Genomic DNA, 20,795 nt, shown 5'->3' with positions numbered 1-20,795 from the left:
GCGTTAAGCGCTAATTCAGGGTCAAATATTTTTGAAACTTGGTTTTGATTTTTTTGCCAAATCATCATATCATATTATCTTACTGTAGGGCAAAATTTAAGGCCAGAAAAATATAAAAAAAATTCCAGGTAACTCCATTTGATGGAAAACAGAATAAGCTCAGATTAGATGGATCGTTGGGAGTTGAGAAAATGATTGTTTCCTCAGGTTTTAACCAAAAAGACATTTCATCCTTTCCATTTGCTCAAGTTTGTCAAAACGTGTCGTCTCGCTTTTCGCCGATAAAAGTTTAAGGCCTTCCCGCGATTGTAACCGGAAGCATTACCAGAGAAGAAAACTACACCACTGTTTTCTATTCTGATAGATAATGCAGTATAGTGCAATTTAATAGCTCAGCTCTGATGAAACATTACATTGTGTAAAATTGTTTTAATTGACTTTACATCCATGAATACTAATAAATTGAACTTAATAATCTCCTTTTTCAAAATTACGTGTATAATACACCATCGTAAAGATATTGTATTAATAAAATTTTCTTATATTTTTTTAGTGTGACGAACGTTCCGACCGTACTGCAAGCAATTTAGACACTTACCAAATTCTTCCTTATATCTGAAATGTACACGTTAGATATTGATCTCACTTGCGCAAGCGCAGTTTTAGCATGTCGTTCTGTCTTTGAACTTTTACTACTCCTCAACATCACGGGCCCTCAACTCATTTATTTCATTTTCAGTCTATAAACGTCATATCACACCCAATATGACTTGAGCCCAGCTGCTCCATTTCCCTCCACATACCTGCCATTTCCACTGCACTGTGTTAGCTGCTTTCCTCGGATGGACGACCTCTTGGCCACAATAGGAAGTAATCTTGCCGTATATCCAGACGATCCAGTCGGGGGGACAATGTATTCACCGCGCTTACTATGAGTTCGAATACACATGATAACACGTGGAAGGGCGAATTTCATTGAGAGTAGAACTATAACAACCAGAGCAGCAGAAATCATAACAACTGCAATGGTTGAAATGTCTCCTTCATCCCAAGGCTCCTCCTGTCTAATCATTTCTGCCTTCACAGTAGGCGATGTAAAGTTTACCAATAGTGAAGAAGACAAAGACGAATTTAAGCACCTTTCTTTATCCTCGCTGGGGCACATAGTCGTTCCTGTCGGCGTTGTAAGAGTTGTACTGGGTGTTTCCCGTCGAGGGAACGGAGTGGTGGACTTCTCACTCGGGCAAGCTAAAGCTATAATCTCCTTGTTTGTGCGGTAACCTGGCTTTGGATTCCTTTGAGGTTTTTGAGGAAATTTTTCTCCATGGGAATTGCCCCAACATTCCAGTGGACCGAGTGTAAAATCAGATCTCTCACTTTTCTTATGGAATCGCAATCTTTTAACAGGAAGAGAAGATTTATTTGTCAAAAACCCTTCATCAACTCTCCACTGGTTATCCCTGATGTCACAGTTGCACAATTTTCCCGGGCCGGCACAAGAAGAAGGCTCTTTGCTTCCGCATGCGCACTTGTCACTTCCGGGCTCAGCTCCTCCCCAATATTTCTGTTCCAAGTTGTCACGTGTATACCAATACGCATGCGAGGGTCCGCGAGGCGTGTTAAGAAGTTTGGAAGCGAAGCAATGAAACCGGATGTATTGGCGGCACTCCTTGCTTCTTTCTATCAGCTGAGTGATTTGCTCCTTTTCAATTGAGTTAGAATACGTAACATCATGTTGATAAAACGTTTTTACGACCGGAGCATCGCCAACACGTATTTTGTTCATTTTATTGTGAGTTATGACGGTGTAAGTCCGTTTATGTTCATTCGTTATATTACAAAATGCTGTGTAAGGTTTTCCATTTCCTTGTGAATCTAGCAGACATGCCATACTTCTCTTTAATCCAAGGGACCTGTAATATTCACAAGTTGGCCTGTACTTGGATGTTTCACATCTGTCTCCCTCGAACTCAGTATATGTGCAGTCGCAATAGAAACGTTCCCAATCCTGAGAACATTTACCATTATTTTTGCATGGATTCGGCTGACAGCGATTCTGTAAGCGGCAAGAATATTTCAGGTCATCTTTGGTGTGTTTACTCATTTTAAGATTCTTTAAAAATATCTTTTGACTGTCAATTTTTAAATTTAATATGCAACCAACGAAACCGGAATAGATTCTTCTTTCTGCGTCATAGCCCCCAAGGAAAATCTTTAAACGAGACTTGTTTGAGAATTCCTGCATTAAAAGTGAATGATTAAATTGTTTTGTTCTCGGTTTACCATCCACATGAAGACTCACGTCTCTTCCTCGGATACTTGCGTTCACACTATGCCATTCTCCATCGTCAAGATTAGAACCCATAGCCAACTCAGTCTTAGATCCATTCGGAGCAATGACGTCATAACGCAAAGAGCCACTTGACAGACGGATGTATAACTTGACTTTGATGGCGCTACGCGATAGAAGAAGACCATCACCCACGAGCGTGCGGAACCGAAAACTGGCAGAAAATGTGTCGTTATCTATCGGTAATTTTTTGACAGTCACTTTGAAACCCTCGTTAGGGTTATTCATTGTTACAACACGATAGTCGAGTTCCTTGCATTTAAACGGCGCTTGTCCAAATAGATAATATCCAGAGTTAGAACCGCGTTCAACCTCTCTGATGACGTTTTTATCACGGAATGTCAAGTCTTCTATACAACCATTAAAATTGATTTTTGGACATTTCAAGTAGACATAAGACTTGTATTCAGTGGGTTTCATTCCACCGACGTAAACCTTCTTTAAATCAAGATCTTCATATTCTTGTCGCGTTATTCCAGAAATTGTTAGTTCAGAATCTACAGTTACCTCCGCCTTCCGGCCCTTTTGCAGCACAGTCACATTGTGCCATTTGCCATCATTCAATTTCATTTTTGAATGAACAATGTCTACCAGTCCCGAATCATGCTTGCCTCCAAGATAAGCAAGGTAACTACAAGGAGGAAGATGAAATATCAGTAGATTTCGCTGACTGAATAATAGAGTGACTCTCGCATAAAACTGCGCAAATGAGTCAGCTTGGGCAAACATAATTCCATCATTTTACTACCACCCATCGAATACATATGGCCTTTTTTATTTAACAAATAGAGAAGCCTTGACTGTGTTCTGTTCTGTTATAAAGCGCGTAGGAAGCAGTTAGAGTACGAAAGAAGTGTAGGGAGAAACACTAGACTACATCTCGTGTTTCTCCCCACTCATTCAATTTTTTTGCCTGAGGACTCTTTAAGTCTCTAAAACAAAATGTAAAAGTGAAATATTTATTGAAATCCGGCCGAATTGTGGCTCATAAAAACAAGCGAGTTTTTCAACACGGCAATTTGAAAACAAACTGCTCAAGGTGTGTGTTTTTTATTAATGAACGACAGCCGAATTCACAGGAACATGAAGATTGCTCGTGATGACAGCGCCATAAAACTAGCCTGTTGTGACTGATGTGGCCTTCCACTCAACGCATCGGAAAGGACATCAGGTCAAGCTCTTAGTTCTTCACTTGAAGGGCGGCCGATGTAATTTCTGAGGGTGATGTGCTAGCCGCAATGGACCTCAGCATGATCGTAGTCGGTCTGACATCGTCATAATTAGTATGAATTTTAACAGTTATGCCAGTTTGGCTACATTTTTTATCATTCCTGTTTTTTTCTGTTTTGTTTTTGAACACGAAACTATACGTACTATACGAGTGTTCGCTGTGTTTGATTTTTATTATCGTACGTAAGCTTGCAATCTAACTGAGCGCGAAAACCTTCATAACTCGGACTGTCCATTTCGTTTTCTCTTTGAGGATTCTTGTCCCTGCTCACGTTATAATAACGTAAATTACGGCGCTTGGCATGTTTACAAACCTTTGTTTGGCTCTTCTTTTGTAACTTGCCGGCTTGCTTGTTCCGAAATTTCACTTTCAATTACCGAAAAAAAGCTTAGTAAAGAGAATTCCCGGAAAAGGTCGGAGAAAGTATAATTTGGCAGATGGTGTGACAGCTTTAGCTCTGATAGAGCACGCTCTTTCAACCAAGACGGCGCGCGTTATATCCGAACTTTGTTATAATACCAAGTAGACTTAATATCAAAAATATGATTTTTCAAGAGCATTCAATCAATATACGATAGTGTTCGAAGTTTAATTGATAAATGCAAAATCTGCAGCGGATATTGCATTTATCACGTCGAGTTAAAAGTCTGCATAGTTTCCAAGCCCTTCATTTGTGCAGCGTTCATAAACTTTTGCAAACTTAGAGGGAAGTGTCTCCTTCTGTAGATCGTTTAAACAATTGTATAATTATTGCCACGGAACTCGGTTTTTGCATGATGACATGAATTATCAATCATCGTGTCGGTGTTCCTCAGACCTCGGCTTTGACAGATATCTCAGACTTTGGTTTTGATGATTCATGATATCATGCTTAACCTCATCCAATTATTGCTTATCGTTAGGAAGACACGTTACAACCGAGTATGAACAAAAGGTAAAGCCAGCCACTAGTCACAGTTACTTTGTTACTTCTCCACCCCCCTCCCCCTCCGGAAATAATATGAGGTTTTGTTTCCTTGTTGGGTTTAGATTTTGCTCTCAAACTCTTCAAATTTTTTTTTGTGTGAAACTTTAGTCTTTGTGATAATTGGCTCTTTTGAGGATTTAGTTCACAGGCCGCATCATATTAATCTTATTTCAGAACTTAATTTCAGCGAATTTTCATTCCTGTTTTTGAGTTTTTAATGCCTCTTCCTTAATGCCTCTTCCTGGATGCATTCATGTCTATGTACCGATCGATGGTCATACATGATAAATGAATATGAAATAATCAAATAATTAGTCTTATTTCTCTTAAACGAGAACTACTAATTTATTAGCACTAAGATTATGACCTTGAAAATTCTATCGCGTGATAGTTGATGAGGGCTAAGCTCGAGTCAACCATCACGCATATAATTCATGGTTTTTTTACTTACATCTAATTGGTTGTGGAACGAGTTTTGCAATATCAATCACATACCATTGTAAACAAAAACCACAACATCACTTACTACATTCGAAATTGAATTGAAAATGACTCTGGCTAGAATAAGCGGTAAAAAATTGCTAATTTGGTCTTGGCGTGGCAGCTTCCATTTTTGTTGTTAAAGCCAATTTTATCGCAATTCCTACGATTTGTGTCTAAATTGTGAAGCACTCTGAGCATTAATCACACATTTTTTTCAAAGTAGCCGTTATAGAGGCGTAACAAATTATGTATCTGCATTTGCAAAATGAGTAGGTTTTCATTGGAAGTCTGACAAAAAGCGGAGAGAGTTTGAATCGTCGAAGAGTTGCTTCCGATGAATAATATGATAAATCGTGCTTAGTTTGGTAACAAAATCAACTTATTTAAGAATACCAAACCGACGTCATCTTATGTAAAGTTGAGTTTTTTGCCAATACATCTATATAAATAGTGAAATTTTCACGCAGCAAAGAAATCAGTTTCACCCATAGGCAATTTCCTTTCGTAATATCAATATATTTTTACGTGTGAAAATAGAAAGAACAAAGCCAAAATGTTGATAGAAGAATACTTTCGATTTAACAGCAGATTCTTCATTACTAACATCATCACAGATTTATGGCAGACAATAAGGAGACTAAGTTTTCAGATCCTAGAGATGTCAGTGTTAACCATCAATCATGCTTCAAAAAATGAAAAAAAATTTTAAAGGGAAATCATGAACCCTGACATTAACATTCGAATCACTTTATGATGTTCTACTCATTTGGAGTCTGAGAATAAGAAATTAAGAGCAGTTTATCTCGTCATTATCATCATTGTTCCTTCCTCTTCTATTGGAGGGTAGGAACTAGCATTTGGTTAGGAAAAAAAATAAAACATTTCGTTCTCACTGATAAACAAATATAAACGAACCGTCAATTTTTTTGTTTAACCTTGAGGAGGAAACCTACCCACTCAAAACGAAACCAAGAGATGCCCTTTCTTTGAACTGAGAAATTTCTTCAATTATAATTTTTAATCCCATCTTCACGTGTGGAAAAAAATCTCGAAAAAATCTCAAAACATGAAATCACCCCCTACCGAGCTCTCTGTGAGGAGTTTGGAGTAACTTTTCTTCTAACAATGTACTCCTTATCGTTTTATATAATTTTCAGTTATTTCCCTCTTTTTTACAACAAGAAATTTTTTTGTCTGCTTCAAAACAGTGGGACAATAAGGTTGTTTCTGATTTCGAAAGATTTCCTGCTAATTTTATAGAATTAAAAGACTTTATCGCAGTTGGTGGTTTGGGCAAAATATTTATCATTACTCTGCGACTCTGGACAGAGCTTGACCGAAAGAGAGAAATCATTGTAAACATATCTTGATCGCAAAACCCACGAATTTTGCATTGATAACCAAGATAAGAAGATTTCAACATTTACTAGAAACAATAATTTTTAATACCCTTTCTTGTGGACAACAAAGTACCCTTTTTAAATCATGTCCGCATTTTTTCTTTTATGGCACGATAAATTCAGTACAATGTCCAAAAATTAAGATTTCATTCTTTTGACAGTATTGTTTGGTACACTATTTATGGTGCTTAATGTAAATATCTCTTTGTTTCGATCGATTATTATACGAATGAAATTACGTGTAAAATAGGAACTCGTATACCGATGTATTACTATATTTTTGGATTACAGTGTTACTCTATCCTAAAATTTGTTAACTTTCTCAGCATGCAAACTTGAATCACTTCCTTGGGAGGTTTGAATCAGCCCTCTTTTAGCCAAACATTCCAGTTATGTGGATATGTTACCTATCAGACGAAGCTCAATAAACCGCTTGGAAATGATCATTTCTTTTTGGACTCACTTTGAAATCAAGCATTTAAAACTATTTATTTAGAGGTAATTGGTATACAATGAAATCTGCCCTTAGTTTCCTCTTGTTTGCTTTTGCATAGGAAGAGAAAAAAGTTATGTCTACCTGTTTACGATTTCACAAAACACTCCCATTCTCTTCAGCTTGTTAAAAATAGCAATAATAAATAAACTCACCGCACTTGTCCATGGTGGAGGCAAAGTTGGAGGTAATCCATCACTTTTGTTTCTTCGGTTCCGAAGATGAGAAGGCCGTTTGGGTGTATGGTTCGGAATCGCAACGTTATTTTAGTTTTTCGAGGATCAGTGTTTTCTCTTATGCCGTAAGTGATATAACTTTTGCCTTCGAGCTGCACTTGAGAGGCAAATGTTATCGGAATTGAAAATTCGAGAGTGAGAAAAAGCAGTAGAGGGCTCCAACCGTATTGCAGACCCATCGCGTACTTGCAAGTTCGACTCTGCGAGGCGCCTAAAAAGAATAGCACAATTGCAGATTACAAGCCGAGTAATTACAAGCGAATAAACTTTAGATGGCCTCCGCGGGCGCTCTGTCGCACTTCAAACATGCCGATTTGCATCAAAGAATGAAACACAACACGAGTGTTCCCCGCAAGAAGAACCAAGCTGTTTCGGTTTCGAAGCTATAGAGGGCGGAAAATTTGGTCAGAAGGGGATTGGAAATTATGAATCATCCAATGAGATGATAGCGTGTTAATAAACATTAATTGATTTTCTTTCTTTTCACGAGCCAGGTGTTTCATTTGACACTTCCTCGGCGAACTTCGAGGATTCTCAATCCACGAAATCAACGAAAGGAAAACAAGCTTAATAACCTTTCAAAAGCTAGTTGAAATTATCAGAAAACTGGCATGGAATATCGAGGATATATATTAACGTCGTCGAATTAATTCTCGAACAATAGTGACTCAAATTATGTGTTTGTCTCAAAATGTGATTCAGTTTCCTGACCAAGGAAGAATGAATTTTATTATAATCAAGACTGGATTTCTAATTAGGACATACAATTCTAAATAAGACAAATGAGCTTACATAATATATGCGCTCTACTTAGCCGCGCTCTATCCGCAGCGGCTAACAACAAGATTTGTCGCATAGGGAGGGATCTTTTCAATTTTAATCGCAGTGCGAAGGAATCGAATTCAATTTATGTTATAAAATGTGCGCCATTCAAGGAGCACAACTGGCTCAATGAGGATACAGAATTAGCTTATCATGGATGTCTTGTTGAGGTGCTCTCAGAAAACAAATTCGGAAATATTTTCATGCCCCAGGCTGTTATACACTCGCGTGAAAGTAAAATCTACGAGATAATCCCAGTCACTTCAAATTCTATTATTTTTGCGTCGAGCCGCCCAAATTCGTGAATATTTCATGCAAAAATATATCTTCATTTAATAGGAATACCACTGAATGATTCTCTTGGGATTATTAACGCTTATCTCGCATATCCTTGAAAAGGAAAGAGCTTCAAAATGATGGAATTGATTCATTTACGCTGTTAGCTCGCGTGAAATTTATTAACATGTCGCAACAATTTCGCGGCAAGTAAAAAAGTTGCTTGCCGCTAGGCCGTGAAGCCAACTGAGTATATTTTGATTTCGAGGTTCCACATGTACCTACAAGAGAAGAAAGATTTATCAGAATACTTCTCGGCGTATTTGGTTTTTGAACCGCTGTCAAATAACAACAACAAATGTTAACTGAAATAATTTGCAACTTTTTGAAATTGTGTCGTTTTTGGTGGACACTCGGTTTTGAGGAACATTCTCTTTACAAATATTAACCAGTACCTACCATTGAGCCCAAATTCGGATCTCTTCCAGTGATTCCTTAAATACATTTTTAAATTTCCATTTAATCCTTAAAAAGAAAATTGTGTTTTTGATATTCTCGAAATTTTTTATCCAAACCAAAACAGCATCGAAAATATTTGTAAGCAGAATGAAAAGTTGCAGTGGACTACTTTGGTCGAAATTGTGATGTTTTGTTAAAACTTGGACTTGAAGCTTTGAAATTACGACAGTAAATGATAAATCCTTTGGTGGAAATTGTTACACATCACCTCTTTATTCTGAATTTGCATCTTTTCGCCTTTAATAACAATATAAATTTTCTCGTTAAGTATTTTCCAACCTGCCTCGTCGGCGTTTATTTCTGCGATCACTATCTCGGATATCTGCTTAAATTTGTCGTCGCGGACAAGGTCACAAAAGAAAAATGACTAAGTTGTAAATAGGGATATAATCAGAGTATAAAGATTACACTAACACCAAACGATGATGAAGTGAAATTGAATCAAAATTCAATTAGTTCGCCGATATCCACATTTTAAAAGTTGATTTTTGATCGCAACACCAAAGGTGCTAAATTTTGGGGGGTAAAACATTTTCCTTTTTCAGTGAGATTCAGTAAACTGATTAGTATGCAAGTAACCACAGGAGAGACTTTGATTAAATGGTGTTACGTGAATGATATTCTGGAAGAAAAAAGAAAATTTCAACCAAAACTGAAATCACATGGTAACTTTCTTCAAGTTGTATTATACGTAAAGCTGGCGCTAACCGCCATAAGAAAAAGAATTGGAGATCAGGCTACAAATTCCTAGAGATTCTTCGTGTTCGCAAACAACAATATGACAAAACCTCCAAAATAATCTATAGATCAGATGATCAAAATGTCTCGGTGAGCGGCCGACACAAATAAGACACTGAGTTGATAAGAACCCTGTTGATATCGCGCGGCTATCAAGGCTGAAATATGTGTTTTACGGGAATTTGGGAAAATTTCTCGTTATCGAAGATTATGGTCTCAAATGGAATTAATGGCGTGAAATTAAGTATTTTCCGTTTTTAAATCGGCAACATACATAACATAGCATTAAATATTACAAAATGAGATTTTTTAAATCCGCTAGATGTACACGATGCGTATATCGGGCAAATAATTCAACACATTGAGTTCCCTTTTTACTGAAACAAATAATTGCTACGCAAGGGGTGGTGTATCTTAAACCAATCTCCTGGACGGCAAAAATCCATATTAATACTTTATTAATTATTCATTTACTTTTATTCAAGTTTCATTTATCAATTCACTCATTTTCCCCTCCAATCCAAGTGTTCTTCCCATTTTTCATTTTCCTTTTTTTATTTTTTTGCACGCGACGTAAGGTGCCCTGGTATTCAACGTTTTTCATCACAGTAAAGCTATATGGAACCAAGTCAACTCTCTCTAGCGATCAGGTAACAAAGATAACAAAAAAAAGTGTTTGCAATGAAACCATAACCACAAAAAGGATTTTACAAAGTCTACGGGTCCTTATCTGTTTACCGTCTGTGTCCTGGCGGAACTCAGAAGAGCGTCTCAAATTTACCCATTTGTGCATGCTCCATGTTTGACCGCAGGCGCAACATAGATTCTGACCGACCCACCTACACCTGTATGGATTAATTAAATAGACTACTTTGCTAATTAGATAAATGTACTGTAAGATGATAGAATACTTTGCATATCTTCAAAGCTTAGAGGGCAAGTTCTGTTTAGGAAATCAAACCATGCAGCTTTAAAATTGTGCTTTTGTGAGATTTTCTCACGTTTTAGTCAGCAACATCGACCTTTTTTGCCCCAAAATATCTACAAGGGAATGGAGACTTCAATTTTCGATTGCTTCTGTCAAATACGATAAAAAAAGAAATAACGAAGGTGAGTGTAAATGATATTACAACAATGGCCATAGTTGACAACCCAGTTTCTTCATTTTTATCCGTGTTTGCGGTTTTTTCCATTGCATTGGCTTTCTGGGAATTGTCTAGGCTGAAATTCCCACTTTGAAGGGTCTTAACAGTAAACATTTTGTTTTCTGAAAGGATAGAAAAGTTTTGAGAAGCGTTTGCTGTTACAGACGTGATGTTACTTGGCGACCCTTGACTCTGTTCTAGGGTGGTGCTTGAAAATTGTGGGCTTTCCAGTGAATCCTTCACAAACTTTTTCTCCGACTTTGACTCACTTAGGCAGACCCTCTTCAATCGACGATCAACTTGTTTTTCGTTCAGATTTTCACCGAAGCTTGCTGATGCTTCGCTGTCTTCCTCAGTTCCCCAGCATTCTAATGGTCCAACTCTGAAATCTGATTTCTTGCTTTTCTTGTTGAAAAGCAGCCCAGTCACAGGTAAAGTGCTCTTGTCACGTAAGTACCCCGCATCAACGCGCCAAATCCTATCCCTGGCATCACAGTTGCAGAATTTCTTACCCACACATGAAGGTGGCTCGGTCATTCCGCATGCGCACTTTTTACTCCCTGGTTGTCCTCCTCCCCAGTATTCCTGTCTTACCTTGTCACGCGATAACCAAAACGCTTGTGAGGATCCCCGAGGCGCGTTAAAAGTTTAGAAGCAAAACAATGAAATTCTACATACTGACGGCAATGTTTGCTTTTCTCTATCAGAGCCTTAATCTGATCCATTCCTGTTCGGGCAGTATACGTGATTTCATGGCTGTAGAGGGCGTCCAAGAGTTCCCCGTCTCCAACGGGAGTTTTCGCCATTTTATTGTGAGCTATAATCGTGTATGTTCGCGACGAGCGTGTTACGTTACAGAATGCAGTGTAAGGGTGTCCTTCTCCCTTGGAATCCAACAAACATAAAGCACTCGTCTGCAGCCCCATGAATCTGTAATGTTCACAAGTTGGCTTGTAAATCGAAATTTCGCAAATTTCACCCTCAAAATCTGTGTGATCGCAATTACAATAAAACTGCTTCCAATCTTGCGAGCATTGCCCGCCATTTTTACAAGGATTAGGCTCACAGTAGTTTTCCAAATGACAAGATTTCATCACCACACTCTGAACGTACTTCTTTCTTCGTATGCTGCTCAATGGAATTTGACGATCCTGTATTATCAAATCCAATATACACCCAACAAAGCCCGATTTATTCGATTTCATTTTCCTTTCTTTCCCAAGAGAAATCTTTGGTCGGAGCTTGTTTCTGGAATTTCTAATCGATAAAAGAGAGTTATTAACCTCTTTCGTCGTGACCTGTCCGTCAAGTTGTAAAACAATTTCCGAGCCTGCGATACGCACTGACAGTTGATGCCATTCACCATCATTAAGGCTAGTGCCCAGTCTCAGCTCTGATTTGAATCCACTAACGTCAACGACTTTCAAGACCAGAACGCCGTTCGAGAGAAAAAGGTAAGACTTCACTCTGGGTGAAATAACCGAAATGAAGTAACCCTCTTTAAAATAGGTACGGAACTGAAAACTTGTCGTAAAGAAACAGTCACCCATTGCTCTGTAAAGTATCCGTACGCTCAAATTAGGACTGATGCTTGAAAAAATGCGATGAGCTGCAGATTTACACTGGAATGAAATTTTTTTATGGATTTCAAAACCATGTAGTCCCATTAAAGCACCAGCCAGAATATTTACGTTGCCGTACTTTACATCTCTAAGACATCCACGGAAATTTTTAGACCCTGTAACGCGTAGGGAGTGGTAACTTTGCTCCGTCATTCCACCGACGTAAATGACGTCATTCATGTCGAGCTTTTCATACTCTCCCTGGTGTATGTGGAATGCAGTGATCTTGTCGACACAGAGGGCAAATTTTCGTCCGTGTCTAATGAGTGTCACATTGTGCCATTTGTCATCATTCAGGTCTTTATTTGGGGACAAGATTGTGAGGAGGCCATTTTGGTAGCTACCATGAAAGTAGGAGGAATAGCTGGAAAGTAAAAGGAAGGTTTAAGGATCGTGTATTTTCCGTACTTTAATCTGCAGACAAATTCAAATTTAGAATAAAATGTTCTTATGACCTGTTGATTGAGTATCTGGTGTAGGTTTGTAAGTAACTTATTTATAGTGAGCCTTTCCGCCCTTCGTTTGTCTGGGTGGGTATGTGTGGGTGGGAGTGGTTGTGCGTGTGAGGGGGAAGGGGGTGAACAGAGGGAAAGATTGCACTCCCTTTTATAAGGTAGGGTATGTAGCATATGCAGGGAAAAGTGGAAATTGTGAATTTCATGCAAGAGTGTGGTATGCTAGGGTACTTTGAAACGACGCCGAGTTCTTATTTGAAACGCTCTGGAAGTGGTGAGATGTTCGAAAAGACTTCCCAAGAGTAGTGAGTCGTGAATATAGTTAGGATCTTTTAGGGTTATTGGACAGAAGTGGATTTGCATCATGTATTTAAACATGGAATTTCTTTCGGTTAACGGTTTGAGAATGCCAACAGAACGCGTACACCCAGAAATTTACAAGGTTGCTTGCTTCATTGGACGTTGCTGAATCCATGCTACAAGTTCATGCTAGTGATACTCTAGGAGTCAGTCTTTTCAAACCAATTGTGACATGTGTTACGAGTGTCAATGTAGAGCAGGGTTGTTCCTAGACAAAACTCAGGATCGTCGGTATCAGCAACAAACTGATTTATTTCCAGATAGTTAACTTCTCGACTTTACAGCACTGAGCTTCTTCACACTTCTCTGTCTCAGACAAAACTATCGCTCTTATACATAAAGTCCAAGGATCTAGAAACTTCTCGAAATAACTAAATTAAGAAGATTAACACGATTTCTGAGTAATTACAGAGGAAATAGAACGTTCTAGAATGTTCTAATACAAGAAGGTTACGGCTGGATGACTTCGGGTCCTAGACTGTTCTATAGAATGTTCTAGGACTTAACTTAGACAATTTTTCGTAATAACGTGATATAGTTATATTCCCCAATAAACTTTGAACTTCTGGGACACTAGTTTATGCTTAAAAAATGATAAAGATATGCCAATAAACACATCACATATGCATGTTCATTTTAATAAATCTTTTCTTGCTGATCCTTATTTTTATTTGCGGTTTTGGATCTGGTTATCTACAGCAAGATTTCCTGATGTAGGGGGTAAATCTTTCTTTCTGTCATGAATTTTAATGTGAAAAATATTGCTATCCCTCGTGTGGTGAGATACTAATGTTTAGACTTCTCTTACAATAAGAAGACATTTGTACCTCTTATTTTCTGATATTTTCAAATACCTGAAGTGCCAATTGCAAATAATTCATACGACGTTTAGAATTCGAAGAATTTTCAGAAGGGATCATAGAAATGACCTCATTGTTCTCTAGGTTCCTGCTCGTTTATTTCAAGTTAGTTTATGTTGAGAAGCGATCGAGATTTTCGCCGCTCAAACGTACCAAGCTTTATGTTGATTTAAACTCAAGAATACAGGACACCAAATTCAACCGCAAAGAAAAGAGAAGAAAAGAAAGAGTCCAAAAGTTTCTGAATATTTTTAAAATAAAAAATTAATAAGTCTGGCACCAAGAAAATAAATTAGCTTACTATTTGAGCCTCTATGAGGTGCGGAATCATTTCGAGAATTATCTTATCTCCGATCCTCCGCCTATTGCGTGAATAGACTTTTCTGAAACAATGCGCAGTAAAAGAAAACAATTCGTTTCTTTCAGGTAAATTATTAAACCATTATTTCATTTTTATATTTCATGAAAGTCTAAGAAGATTTAACGAGTTCTCCGGTCCAGTTTCAAAAGTTAAATGAAAGTTTTTGGGATCAGTGTTAAACGTCGTTGTGATCGGCGATGAAAATTAAGTACGTACTGCTTCGGTCGATCGGCAAATTTCATCATCTTTTAAGCCTTACACGAAGACACACTGGAGAGTTGATACCGACCACGCTTCAACTAATCCGACTCATCAGCGATAATAAGCTTTAGTTCAAATACATACACAAGAGGTAACATGCGTAAATTTTACTTTGACTTTGAATTTAGTCATGAAAGCTCAAAGAATTCAAGCTTGTAACTTAAAAGCCACGAAGGATCAGGTATACGGGGGGCCCAGCAACAAATGCCACAAAGGATCAGGTTCACAGGGCGGCCAGTAACGCACCCTTGGATTATGCAAGTCTGCTGGCAGGTTCAGTTTCAGAAAACGACTTTTAATCAAAAAGTCGAGGCTGGAATTTATTTCTTCCTGATTTCGAGAAGCTTAAACTTGACCTAGATTGCCAAAATAAATTTCTAGCTTTGCATCTCGCGACGGAAAATCAGGTGAAACAGACGAAAATTGCCTCTGTTTGCAATATTTAAGAATGTAATCTAGAACGTTTCATTAGAAAACGGCTCGAAAATACACAATTTTTTTTATGTAGGAGAAAACGGACGATACAAAACAAATTCATCTTCTATACATCTACATTGCAAAGACAAATTAGAATCACTTGATGAAATGCGTTCTCAATTTAAAACTGACGAGGATTACTTTACTTGGTCAGAATCTTTTTCTTTCTTGGTCCAGAGGTTAAAACACAACTTTTTTTCTTACCTTACTCTGCCCTGGATGATCTCCAGTCTGAAATATTGGCCACTGGCTCCTTTACTGTACATAAGAAGCCCATTCGGGTGTATGGTGCGGAATCTTAGCTGTAAAATCAGCTGCCGGGGATGGATCTCTATCGATTCAGTCGATTTCAAATCCAGAGATATATATGCATTGCCGTTTAGAGCAATAGGAGCGCCAGGAATATTTTTTACCACAAAAAGTACGAGAAATATTACAGCTTTCATGGTAACCGGGTTTATGGGCCAAATAATTTACTAGTCCATGATAAAACAAATGGTCGTTTTATAAGAAAAACTAGAATAAAATGTATTTGCATATATATTGCGTAGAGCGGTTATGGCAAAAAGCTAGGACGCCAGTCAACCGCAATATCAAATAATTAAATTGAAACTTATCCTGAATGAAAAATGTGTTATTTTGAAGGTTCGCTGAACTAGATATATTTCCATCCATTGAGGGTTTTTTTTAAAGAAAGGTAGTACAGGCCTCTGCGGGTTTTAAACCCAACAGTGTAACAGAATCCATCGGTGTGTTTGTTAGTTCTTTAATGTTACAAATCTATCACTTTGAGTTTCAGTTCATGACATCGCTAAAAAAAAAATTGACTGTGAAAAAGTGAGGGAAAGAATATCGTCTCTGTTCGCTATACTTTGGACACATATTGTCTTTCATTCACATAAATTGTTAACAGTGATTTAAATTTTTATTTCAACTTTTCACTTTCCTCGTCAATTTTTGTTCTATTAGATTATATACCTCCCTTATCAACGGCTTATGCCCAGTGCACTGTGCTCGGGATGCAAACGAAACCACGCTCGAAACCAACTCCTTTTCAAGTCGTGAATGCGGTTACACAGTGGAAGACTCATCGCTGTCTACTACATTGAAACCTGCTGATTTTATATTGAGTTTAGATTAAAGTTAGGTCGGTAAGCGCATTTACGTTCTGCGCATGCGTTGTACGCGATGAAAGATGAATATCCGCACATAGTTGGCCTTGTAGTTGTGCGAAAAGGAGTTCTGCGTGTTGTTCGATTCTGGGGTACTGTTTAATGCTGTTGCTGTTGGTTACTCGCTCAACTTTCGGTCTCTGAAAACCAGATAAACGCCGATGACCCTCCCGTGGAATTCTAGTCAGCAAACACTTTGTCGAACAAGTACAAACACTTATCCGTTGCGTGAACTGTTCCCGAAGGATCATTCAAGGTACGGCCCCCAGGATTGTGCGACATCTGTCAGCACACCATGAGAGCAGAGAATTTCAAGAGACAATTGCATGCTTTGTTTGATCGAAATTTCTTTACTTGGCAAAAGCTTCTACTTCCTTCGAAAATTAAAATTATACTTTTGTAACACGAATATTCAACTATGGGCTCGTTCGTCGTTCGGAGTTGAGAAGAGAATTGGACTCTGAAATATCAAGCACTTAATTAACGGCTAACCTCTTTGAAACTACTGATTTACTAATTTTCAGATAAACATGAAAATAGTTCTTTTATTAATATAAACAAATTCGATTTGACCTATCATTTGTTAATGAAACAAATAAAGTTTGGTTTTACAACATTCTTTAGGTGTCACGTATCACTTCTTTCGTTGTCATCGAGAAATTCTTTACCTTAATTTTGCTAATGGACGTATGGAAAGAAAGCCTGGATATGGATAATCACGCGGTTCTTGCTTTATATGAGGGTCCATATTCGATCGGCTTATCCAATCCTGCATTCCGCCGCTACTTTTCAATGCATCCCGCCATCCCGCCGCAATGAACAGTTTCATCCCGATCCTGCCGGGTTAAACGCAGGTTGCTCTACTTCACCGCCTTATTTAAACTTATGGACAAATTAAAGCCTTTACATGATTATGGAGAAAGGCAAAGACTTGCTTATGGCATATTTGGTCGGCTTAAAAAAAAACCAGTTGTTCCTCGATGTGTTTACAGTCTTGATAAGTGGGGCACAAAAACACCACCCACGGGAGAAGTAACAGAAAAGCTATCAAATTCTTCAGCCGATCGCACAACAATAGAAGTCAAAGATACAACAAACTTCATGAACTTCACAGACTGAAAACAAGGCTTCTGAAAAAAGTGATACTCGTTTCAATGCACGGTACGAGCTTATACACAAATATTCCACAAGCTGAGGGCATATAAACATAGTATACACAGCGTACAAGACTTTATACATTTTTGACATCCCCCCTCCCCTCCCCCCCTCCCCCCCCCCATTTCAAAACCTTTACTAGAGAAAGCACTTAGACGGAATTCATTACAATTCGACGGAAAAATTACTTGCAAACGCACGGAACTGCCATGGTCACCAAAAAGGCAGTAGCTTTTTACAAACATCTACACGGCTAAAAATCAAAACGCAAATCTTCGATAATAATGCTAACAAACCGCTCGTTTGCAAACGCTGCATCGACGACTTAATATCCCTCTTGCAAACCAACAGAGATGTCGTCAATCAGTTCATTTAACAAGCTTGAGCAAATGACACAACCCAACAATCAAATTAACGACTGAAATATCTGTTTAAGAAGCTACTCTCTTAGACACAACTATCTATGAGAGTGAAAGATTCAACAGGAGGTCGGTTCTTGATATAAGAACCCGCTTCAAACCAATAGAGACATTCTACACATAGTACACAATGTAAGTTGTGTACTATGTGTAGTATAGTGTCACCCACCAGAAGCAAAATGCTTCGCTAAAGAATAAGCGTCTTGACTTCTTTGGACAACTTTTGCAAAACAAAGATTTGTTCAAACAAACCTGGCAGAAAGAGGCAGAGAGAGGAAACCCGAAAAACTTAATTAACCACACACTCTTAGAATTGAAAGTTTAAGGACGTAAACGGGCCCTCCTCCAACAGGGAAAAACAGGCAATCGAATCTTGCCCTTTGTAACATATTAACATCCAAAAGTTCCAAACTTAAAGAAATCCTCATGAGCAAGTGTCATTTATTACTGCTACAACTATTGCTAAGAGAAATCTTCAAAGAACCGATAATATCATACAGAAAGGGGCGTTCACCCAAAGAAATACTCGCAAGAGCAAAATTATAACATACAATGGAGCCGTGAGGGCCTATTAACACTTTTGACAAATACAGAGAAAACTGGACATATTATGGAGTCATTGAGGCTAGTCAACCCCAGTTTACAGATTTAAAGCAAATAAATATTGTTTAATGTGTCTGAGGTCGTGTGACTGGTAACTTGAGCTAATTATGATCTGGCCCATACCCATCCATCCCCTATCCCGTCTTCGAAACGGAGCATATCCGGTCTCGTCTTCCTATTTTCATCCCGCATCTCGCCTTTTAAATCCCTCATATCCCAAATCCTGCCTTGATTTAAGCCTCATCCCGCATCCCGCATCCTGCTTCCCGCCAAACCTATGTTGGACCCTCTTATATCAGATCATAAACAATCGAGGTGATTCACAGTATTAAGTTTGTGCCTGAACTCGATAAAATTTTTTTTTTTTTGTTCAGTTGGAGGTGATATTCTGAAGGTAACGATGCTGAGCATAAACCGTTACAAAGCTTCTCTTTCGTTTTATCGCGGTTTCTACTCCAATATGGTTTCGTGCTCGGGTAAGTTCGGGACGACTGATTACCACAGTGTTTACATCTTAGTGAATGAGTAAGTGTCTCATTTGCATATCGGTGTCTCCCTAAAGGCCTATTTACACGGCACGACTTTGTCGCATGCGACAAGCTTACGACAGGCCTATGACATGACTTAAGAGTCGTAAGCGAGTTGTAGGTTTGATTTACACGAAACAATTCGTGTCATAAGCCTGTCGTAAGCTTGTCGCATGCGACAAAGTCGTACCGTGTAAATAGGCCCTAACAATTCGATTGTTCTAGCGCGGAACTCTGGGACTGGGGTGAACGAAAATTAGTGATTGCTTTTTGTGCACCTTACTCCCAGTGAATATTTAGGATGTTACTAAAAGCAGTAATGGGGAATGGGGAATCAGAAAAATGAAACGGGAAAATGAAATGGGAAATTGAAAATGGAAGAATAATATATTTCTTAGATTTATTGTTTGCCTGTGATGCGGTTTTTCATCTTTATTCGGCGGTGACAATCGATAAATACGCTTCTGTTTTTGTTGTTGTTGTTGTTTTTTTTTTCAAAAGGAAAAACATGCAGTTCGAAAACCTTTCCAAATTTTTGCAAGTCGCCAAATTTTAGTCAATCTTCGAGGGACCCGATCCTGCCTTGGAGGTTTCCAAATTTTAGCTTAACAAACATCTATGCTTTCTTTAACCATTTGCTGTCATGGTATGCAAGATATGTTAGGATAAAATTTCATCGAAGAAAAAAAAACTTTGGTTCACTTGTCCAGGTTGGCCTGTGATGGAAGGAATTTCCTTGTCCACCTGACACTTTTTCTTTTGAGTGAAACGGATTTGAGTTCCGCTTTAGTTCAAATGTCTGTGATTCATACCCTCCGGCCAAAAGTAATTTCGTAAATGAGGACCCTTCAAACGGCCCATGAAGGCAAAAAAATACCACGAATGCATCGATCAACATTTAATTTATTGTCATTGAAATATTCAGACCGAGATGTAATTTAGATATGCAATTTTCAGAACCTTGTTCATAACCCTCATAGATTTTGTTCGTCTCAAGTCAACTATAATTGACCACGAATAGTGTGTTCTGCTTGTGTTGGGTTCCCATTCCTCTTCGATCTGAGCGACAATTTTTCGCCTCTACAGATCTCGCATGGACGCGAGACCTGTTATTGCTCCACTTGTCACCTCTGTATCGCATCGATTAGGGTTTTGATAACTGGGATGTGAAAAATTATCTGTTGTGATGGTTTTGCATACGGTTTTCGGTTTGATCTAATTTTTTTGCGGTTTTGCGTGATTTTTTTTTTCTACGGTTTTGCGGTTCCTCATAGAACTCAATGGCCCCGTACTTAAGACGCGCCAAGCTGGTGGGAATTTCGCATAAATATTAATAGCGCGTGTTGCATCAGACTCCTGAACTTTCGTGGGTTTCCCGCAAATATGAGTACTCTCATCCTGTAAGTGTGAACAAACAGCCGAACAGAACCTCGATTGTTGATGTTAACCAAAATCATTCCTTCCTTTGGAAAATTGATTGAAAGTATCATAGAAATTCTTTTCGTTACGCGCTAAGCTTCAGATAGCGACTTAACGAAACAAGTTAGTGTAACTTCTTTCCATATCATCAATTTATTCCGTTTCTTATTTTTTTTCCCTGAATGTTTTTGAAAGAAAACGTGGTTATCGATAATGACCGCTGAAAAATATATGTTTCGTATTGTTTCGTATTATAAACAGTAAACCTAAAAAAAATTAATAATTTCCCAGATATATTAAAGTTCACATGGCGACCAGCTGGACAATCAGACATGGTTTGATGCTACTCTGATTTAAAGACTTAATGAAAAGGTTTTCGAGCAATTTTATCGTTGTGGCTATTCAAAGTTCTCTTGATATGGGTTCCATAACACCATGAATGTA

General features: G+C 38.2%; 1 protein-coding gene across 1 annotated transcript; it reads right to left on the bottom strand.

The window, feature by feature from the left end:
* Nucleotides 1-154: 154 nt before the first annotated feature.
* LOC131774251 (uncharacterized) lies at nt 155-15,502 on the bottom strand. Its single transcript, XM_066163595.1, is given in 6 exon segments — nt 155-2,981; nt 7,080-7,398; nt 9,057-9,144; nt 10,532-11,304; nt 11,307-12,646; nt 15,261-15,502. Coding segments are annotated over 6 exon segments (4,989 nt in total). The 3' UTR covers nt 155-754.
* Between the last annotated feature and the right edge of the window lie 5,293 nt (nt 15,503-20,795).

The sequence above is a fragment of the Pocillopora verrucosa genome, chromosome 3 (assembly GCF_036669915.1).
Source record: "Pocillopora verrucosa isolate sample1 chromosome 3, ASM3666991v2, whole genome shotgun sequence".
NCBI lineage: Eukaryota > Metazoa > Cnidaria > Anthozoa > Scleractinia > Pocilloporidae > Pocillopora > Pocillopora verrucosa.
The sequence above is the reverse complement of the archived record's forward strand: the minus strand, read 5'-3'. Positions and strand labels throughout refer to the sequence as shown.